Source organism: Bombus vosnesenskii, unplaced genomic scaffold (assembly GCF_011952255.1).
Source record: "Bombus vosnesenskii isolate JDL3184/JDL3185 unplaced genomic scaffold, Bvos_JDL3184-5_v1.1 scf7180000013452, whole genome shotgun sequence".
NCBI lineage: Eukaryota > Metazoa > Arthropoda > Insecta > Hymenoptera > Apidae > Bombus > Bombus vosnesenskii.
This window is the reverse complement of record NW_022883062.1, coordinates 153,333-162,118: the sequence shown is the minus strand read 5'-3', so window position 1 is coordinate 162,118 and position 8,786 is coordinate 153,333. Positions and strand designations below refer to the sequence as shown.

General features: G+C 35.5%; 1 protein-coding gene across 1 annotated transcript; it reads left to right on the top strand.

The window, feature by feature from the left end:
• Positions 1-2,636: 2,636 nt before the first annotated feature.
• LOC117238346 lies at positions 2,637-7,195 on the top strand. Its single transcript, XM_033503202.1, has 3 exons — positions 2,637-2,810; positions 3,059-3,175; positions 5,873-7,195. The coding sequence occupies exons 2-3, from the start codon at positions 3,101-3,103 to the stop codon at positions 7,193-7,195; spliced, it is 1,398 nt and encodes a 465-aa protein (XP_033359093.1). The 5' UTR covers positions 2,637-2,810; positions 3,059-3,100.
• Positions 7,196-8,786: the final 1,591 nt, after the last annotated feature.

Genomic DNA, 8,786 nt, shown 5'->3' with positions numbered 1-8,786 from the left:
TAACTGATAAATTTGAAATGAAAGATTTAGGTGAAGTAAAAGAATATCTTGGAATAAATATAGAGTATGATTATTTAAAAAATGAAATGAGATTAAGCCAAAAGAAATACATAGAATCATTAGCAAACAAATATAAATTACATAACAGCAAATTGTACTGTACACCTATGGAGACCAACTTAAAAATTGAAAAAGCTGAGATAAATAGAGAGGACATTGGATACAAGAATTTAATTGGCGCATTGCTGTATATTAGTGTAAATACCAGACCCGATATAAGTTATAGTGTGAATTATCTGAGTAGATTTCAAGATTGTTGTAACGAGACACATTTTAAATATGCCTTGCGAATATTGAAATATTTGTACCGGACTAGAGATTTAGGGCTACATTATAAAAGAAATGAAAAGTGCGAAACGATAGATTGTTATGTGGACGCTGATTGGGCAGGAGATCATATAGATAGGAAATCGACTTCTGGGTATGTAATTAGATTGTATGGAAATGTAATTGGATGGAAGTCTAAAAAACAAAGGTGTGTGACAAAAGCCTCGACGTATACAGAGTATGTAGCTCTATCGGAAGCGGTGAGCGAAGTAATGACTACCAGAGAACTAATGAAAATCTTCGATGTAAATGTAGACGATAGCCCTGTAAAAATCTATGAGGATAACTCTGGAGTAATGAGTATAGCAAAATACGGAACTTTTACAAAAAATTCTAAACACATCGAAGTTCATTACCACTACGTTCACGAGTACGTAAAGGAAAATAAGATAAACATAATAAAAGTAAGTACAGAAGAAAACACTGCGGGTATTTTTACGAAGACACTGTGTAGAGAGAAATTTGAAAGGTTTAGGTCATGGAAGAATGTAAAATAAGAGAAATGTAAATAAAGCGATAAATGTTAAATATTTTGTTAATTCGACAAGTATGTAAATAAAATTAAGTGTACATTTACACTGTACATGAGAGTGTGTGTGTAAGGGTTAGAGGGCGTCAAGGCCTTAGTGGAGACAAAAGACTGTTGCCAGATGTTAGAAGAATCTAGGATAGTCGGTTGGCGACAAGCGTGCGTGCAAGACGTTCTTCAGAGTGTAATATAGATGTATAACTGTTGTGTGGGAAATATAGTCAATTATTTGTATTCCCAAATTCTCGAATTTCCTTAGCAGGTTCTCCCTAGAAATGTGGTTGTGGCGGCATACGGCTTCAAGAACGGACCTGGCCACGTGTGATTTTACCTCGGAGGTGCCAATATAATGGGACACACGTTGTATTAATAATAAAACTCCAGGCACAAACTGCCTAGCAACGGCGATTGGAACTTTCTCGATGCTTCTAACGAGTATTTAACAAACGAACGCGATTGTAAAGCGAGGAAAATTTTCATCAGTCTATTATTCGTGCGATCGCCTTGGAAAGTTACACTTCAAGCAGTTTATACTGAGCGTCCCAGCAATCGTTTTTTGTGCTTAAAATGTATTCTACGCCTAGTAAAGAGTTATCCCGTTGACCATGGATTCGTTATCGAACCCAAGAACATTGTCAATTGCATCTTGCGTGTCTCAACACCTCTTATGTTTGTTAAACTCTGTTAAAGTCATTTTTTTTGTACCTGTAAATATAATCTCTGTTGTTCAAAACGATGGCTAATTCAAATGAAAAATTGTTACGCGCTCTAAATTCTATCGATAACCTGACACATAAATATCTTGTCGGTAAGTTACCGACTGCAAAAGTTAATTGTCGATAGGGTTCAAATAATCATTTCTTTAACCACATTTTAATTTCTTGAGCAATAGGATTCTTATTCTTATCGCTAGAGTATAAAACAGATATTTTGACAAATATTTTAACAACCAATGGTATCTCATGAGCCTTTGACAGAGTCAACAGTAAGAAGATGTGTGTGTGTGTGTGCGTGCGTGCGTACGTGCGTGCGTGTGTGTGTGTGCGTGCGCGCGCGCCTGTGTATGTATGCATATATTTGCCATGTACGGGCCAGAAAGCATTTCTCGAGTAAGGGACTTGAATCGATTTGTTAGACTTCGCCGCGCAGCGCTTCTTGTGTCTGCAGCACGATCGTGTCTATAACTAAACTCTATAGCATTATGTAAAACTACATTCATTTAAACAACATTCTTTTGTATCACGTGAAATACTGCATGTCTACTTTAAGTATATTGATGAAAATTATCACTAAAGGTGAAGAATATAAACTAAACTGCTTTTCATAATTTTGCAAACGAAGGTGTTAACAAATCGATGCCAGCGCTGCGACTAACGGCCGATTTGTAAAGCACATTTCCGAATATTAAGAGCATTACCCCCTCTACTGGAGTTTACAAACCTGTGTATACGAATACGAAGCTTGCAGTACTTATGATGCAGGAATAATCAGATATTCATTGACGTGTGTTGGTGTTGCTTTTTAGATGCACAGATATACATACATATATAACGTGAGTTTATACAGAAACGTGAACAAAAAAATTGTATTGAACATAACGTGAAGTTAGTCAGAAAATCTACTCAGTAAGACGCATGCGCTGCAGCCACGTGTGAACCTCTCTGAACTGAGCGTCATGTTTGCTACTAGTGGAGGATGCCATTTTAATGCCCACAGTGCTGCTCATGGTGGTGTCCTAGTTCGAACGGTATTTTCTCTCTCTTTGCATGTTTATATGTGTATAAAAAAATTTACATTCTATCTTGACGCGAACTATTAACAAAGGAAAACATGTTCTGGATGCAAGTGAATAATAAGTGAATAATAAGAGAGTGTAAACAACTTTTAAGATCATGTATGACACGTTAACCTGAAATATCTTCCATTGTCTTCTGCTTTTCATTGATTTCACGACTTTTTATCAAATAATTACAGTTTTGTTAAATGTATTTGATAACTGTATCTCATACAATTTCTATATTCATTTACAAATTGCTACTGTTATCGTGCAGTTATGGCATATTTTAAGGAAAACGCGAATTGTTCTTTGAGGATATTATTAAAGTCTACTGCTCACTAATCATAGATTTTCCTTGTGCACAGGCAAGCAGTTTGTCTAATAATAATAATAATTTCGTAAAGCAAATGGCTCGAGTGTTAGTTTACGTGCGGCCCGTTTATGCAATCTCCATGGATATAAAATTGGACAACAAAATGGACGTAAGTACCTTTTGAAACCTCATTCGATAAGTGAACTTTGACCGTATTGAATAATGTATTTTGTTTCTACAAATCTTGGTTAATATAACATATTAAGCTAATGTTTATGTACCACTCTCTTTAACTATTTCAATATGACAATGTAAGATTTGCTTCTTTGGCCGTTGTGACGCAAACTTATGATTTGTAATAGAAATGAAATTTAATTGTTGAATTAAAAGGAATTTCCACGATGGTACATAAAATTTTGTATAATGTATCTGTCAATTATAAGACTACTTTGGCCAACGCGCTATAATCTCTTGCGTCTATACTTCATATATTATGGCTCAATAATAATACATGGATTAAAAATACGAAAGTAATGCAGAATGTCTAGCATCGATGCAACCGTGTTTATTATTGTTATTAATATAATATTTAATTGCTCCGTTGTAGAGTAATGAGTTTATGCGAATGTGATCATTTTACAATTAAATTTCATTTACATATTTTATTTTATAAAAATGGAAATATTGAATTACAAATGATTTTCATTAATATGTTAATATTTAGTACACTGATTATGTTTGCCATTTGTGTTATTATTATTTGTTATTAATTTTCCTCGGCTTGTAGAATATAAAATTGATATTTATACATATATAAATATGTTTTATGTAATATTAATGTAAATCGCTGTTGTATCGTGAAATGTTATCTATTTATTCGTACGATACCAAGTGGATTAGTAAGAAAGATTAGATTTTCATCATATTAATGCGTCGAAGCATACGAGCGTTGAAACAAGGTATGTTGTAAAAAATATATTGCCGTATAATGGATTAATACTCACAGATGTACCAGGAACGTTCATCACTGGGAACGTGCGCTACCTGTTCACTGATGTATTTATATAAATACGGGCATTGAATTCAGCTGAGGCGTTTTGTAACGTATAACTTTAAATAGAGCAGGTCACACGAACGTATCGCTGGTTATTCGTTATCAGTTCGATGAGTACGTATTTTTTATGTATGTCCAGCGATTATTCTATAGCGAATCGTTGTATCGGAATGAAAACTTTTCTATTTTGTGCAAGGATTTTCAGATTTATTTATTATAAATCATTTGTTATTGCAAAAATCATTTGTATAAATCAAATTATTTACAGTTTTCAACGCACTTCGATCTCGATTCAGATTAAAAGAAATATTATTGGAGTTTTACAACATAATGTCGCGAACGTTCCGTCAAGCATGGTTTACGCCACAGTCAAGAACAATCGGTATTTTTGAGAACTAGAAATTTAGCGCTTCGACCATCTGCGTGTCAGCACACTGATAGGGCGTGAGTAATTGTTCCGCCAGCTCTGCAAAACAGACGACGCTCGTATGCCGTGACTTCTACGTACGTACGAAATGACTGTGAAACATATGCCCGTTTTAACGCTCGTGTAACCTTATGCCCAGATTTAAAGCTATATGCGTTATGAAAAATATTGCTGCTGTGAGTTTATATACAAAATTTTTCCGCACACAGTTATAACGAGGCGCAGATACGCGTGTGCGTTTACCCGCGTGTATATATATTCTTATACAAATTGGCAACATAGTGAAAGGGAGGAATTTTGCATATGTCCCTTACTGCCCGAACAGCATCGGGACAGTAGTTCTAGTATAGTCTAGCGTAGAAAATTCGTTGAGCAGCCTGTATAGCTGAAACGTATCGTAATGACGCTACGCATCGACTCCAAAGTCTCGTGAAATGACATCAGTATATCAATATATACTTAATATATACCCAATGGCTTTGCCTACCAATTAAGGAAATAATATTACTTTCTGCATCGATGCAAGCCAATATACACCATAAAAGATCAAAAAACGTTGATGCGTTCATCGTATCAGTGTATCAGCGTATGTAAGCACCGTTGACAGTCACGTTTTCCTTCTTTTTGACCAGTTACTACCATTGACTGTTTCTCACACCGGTTACTGATCGCGATTGATTCTACAATATTTTCCATCGAATTGGATACAAATATTGCTACTTTAAACAATTCATGGTGATTTTTGTAAACTTTTTGAGTTGTTTTTTTATATTTTCAAATGATATTGAATTTTTAGAGTTTTGCATGGTGTTTGTTGCTCTGTCGTATATTTCATTTCTCATTTATAATATACAATTTGTTAAACATATAGAAGAACCGCTCGTTGCTTTGTACCAATTTGTTACTTGGAAGAATGCATTCATGAAATAACGTTAAACAACCATGTTAAAAATATCGTATGCGAATCTGATTTTTCTTCCATTTGAATATAATTGAAAGTTGAATATAATCCACTTCACTACACAATAGTTTGAAAATATCGATCGGCCATGTCCTATGATAAATGTTAGGAGTTGAGGAAAAGTTTCGTAGCAATTCTAATGAAGCTGTAAATTTACACAAAATTTACACCTCTCTTCTTATGTATGTAGTATTCTGGATTTGTGCAGTTATGTTTTTCATGCTTTTAATGGTAGAACCTGGCAAACTCATAAACATGGCGTCATAAAGCGTTCTTTCTACTATCTAGTTTTGTAGCTCTATACATAGTTTTCTATCCAACCCATGATATTTATGACACGATTGGCTTCAATTACTAGGCTAGGACTGTTTCATAGATTTTTCGTTTTTTAGAATGTTACGTTAGGTTTGTATATTTTTTTCAGCCTTCTGACTATGCAATAAGAATAAAAGAAGAGCCAATCGATCCGGAGATCTGCGATGATTTGTCGCCAGTTGATACGAATACAGGGAACGAAAATGAAACAGCGACGTTTAAAGGTGAATCTTCGGATGACGTTTATTCTGAAGATGAAGAATTCGCGTTTCCTCAAGAAAGTACGTATCTAGAAAATAAGAAATCGGATCCTGATAAACGAAAAAGTAAACATAAAGTACCTTCAAACAACAGAAGAAGTTGCAACGTTTGTTTGTTAACTTTTCGAACTAAACATTTATTTGATCAGCATAACAAATTATATACCTGTAATGTATTTAAGTGTAATAATTGCACTGCGATTTTCACTATGCATTTTTCCTTGATACGTCATTTAAAGAAGCAATGTCGTACGAAACAATTGTCTGGATATAGATGTAATTTTTGTAGCCGAAGGTTTTCCTTTAAAAGACATATCCAATCTCATTTATTCCATGCGCATGGGAACGCAATATTTTCTGGTGAAAGCAAAATCACGAAAACATCTGCTGAATCGTTAGGAAAGTCGAATCATTCGGATGGTATAGCCATGGCAGAATCAAATACTTCACACAGTCCCTGCCCAAAAAACGTAGATAGCTCAAAAAATATATCTTTGATACCATCTAATAGTTTAAACAGTACATCCATCAAGGGTTCGAACAGCAATATCAAGTCTACGCACCCGAAATGGTTAAACGACTCGCATTGTACACAGTCGAAAAGGATGAAGCAGACCGTCCTTACAGACTTCATATCGACGTACAAAGACAAACCGAATGACAAATGGGTTAGCCCGGAAAAAGTTATCGATACGGAGAATATTCCTGTTACTGCGACTATTATTCCAACTTCAACGTTCGACACATTTAGTAACAAGACATCAACTGCTGCAGAAGTTATTCAGATGTCTACTTCTGTTGAGCGAATCGAATCTCCTGTTAGGAAACGACCATTTGTTCAAACTCATGTGAATTTAAAAACAATGATATCTTTATTAAGGAACGAAATAAAAGCTGAACCTGGAAGCTCTAATACCTCGCGCAATACGCCTTACAACCTTAGGTCAGTGAAAAGACCTTCTTTATATGATTTTTACGATTTATTGCAGTTTGAGACCTTTGGAAGATCAAGACAATCTTTTAAAACAAACAAGTTCCCCTATATATTTGACCAAAGTAGAAGATCTGCACCTGAAGTTAAGTATAAAGAATGCGTGGTCCGTTTGGAGAAATGCGACAAATTCTTGGAGCCTACCAGTTTTGTGTCAGGCGAAGACGAAGACGAAAACTAAAAGGAAAAGGAAAACGAAGACGCTTTCAAGCAAGCAGTATCGAAAAATGTGAAAGAGGAATTTGAAGGTTTTCGTGAAACAAGCTCGACATGTAACTTGCCTTTGAAAGCTGACACGATTCCTTGCACTACTTGTGGAACACAATTCTGAACACTTAAAAATTTGTGCATACACGAACGCACCTATCGCCAAACAGCCACAGAAAAGTGTAACGTTTGTAACACGATGTTTTCCATTAAAAGATTTTTACAGTTTCACATGCTTGCTACTCATGCGCCTTCGTGTTCGGTGAACTACAAATTCTTTTGTAAGTTCTGCGATCAAGGATTTGTTAAGAAACAGAGTCTTCAAATTCACGAACGACATTTGCATATTGGGCAAGATACTAGGCTGGTGTTGAATTCCGATTGCGCTGTGGAAGATAAACCAATCTGTAATATATGCCATTTGTTATTCGAATCCTACGAACGTTTAGTCGAGCATGACACGTATTATTACAAGGGCAATGATTTTTTATGCGCAATATGTGGTAAATCGTTTCAAGGAATGTACAAGTTGGAGCATTATTCGGACGAATCATGGAAATTGTACCCTTACAAATGCGATACTTGTAACGAAGGCTTCAGCTACGAATCACATCTCCACGCAAATAAGCTACACGTTCATTCGCACGATTCGCCCGCGAGGCGCGCGACCGCGATATATTGGATCAGACTTTTCGCATGTGTTCATGATTCTTTGGATAAATTAAGATAATCATAAAATAAAAGCATAGAGAATATTTAATTCTTTGATTTATAGGTCGTTTCAAAATCAATTTTCACGCTATTATACTGAAGAATCGGGCTAGATTGAGACGTACAATAAACACGCCAAGTACACACACACACACGAAGCAAATGATTTCGAAGTGTTCTTTAAGTCATGTATTCGCATTTTCCATGACACGCATGAAATGTATCGATATTTGTTGAAATATACTATACAAGACAAATCGACGCTTCTGACCTAGTACGAACTGCGCTCGGCTCAAACATCGAGCATTGAGTGAAGTTTGGGTGTCAGCCTTAGGCGCTTCCTGTTCATTGTTTGCGATGATCTCAGTTTGTTGAAGCAGAATATGTCAAGCATTCTAGGCTAGACGACCAGCCAGAAAACGAGCGAACTAGATATTCCATTCTGTCTCTAACTTTATTTAATATACATCATTTTCTTCACATAAGAGATAAAGAGATCTAATCGCGATATCGTATCGTTTACTAAGTGCCGATTGAAGCAGCTTAATGAAAATTATGATAAATCGAGTAATAAATTTGTCTGCTTTTCTTTGAACGCGTTATATTTATGTGCTTTCATATACGTATATGTTTCTGTGTGTGTGTGCGCGCGAGCGTGTGCATGCGTGCGTACGTGTGTATTTTATCAAGTACGTTGATCACTACCCCATTTCATTATTGTAAAAGTTTTTGTTAAAGCGAGTTTTTCGTTCGACGTGCGCGTTTGCGGATCTTCATATTTTATAAATTGTTTTTGGTCAGCGTAAATGTTTGAAGAAGTTAGAAAATAAATGAAGCCAGGGTAAGTAAATGTT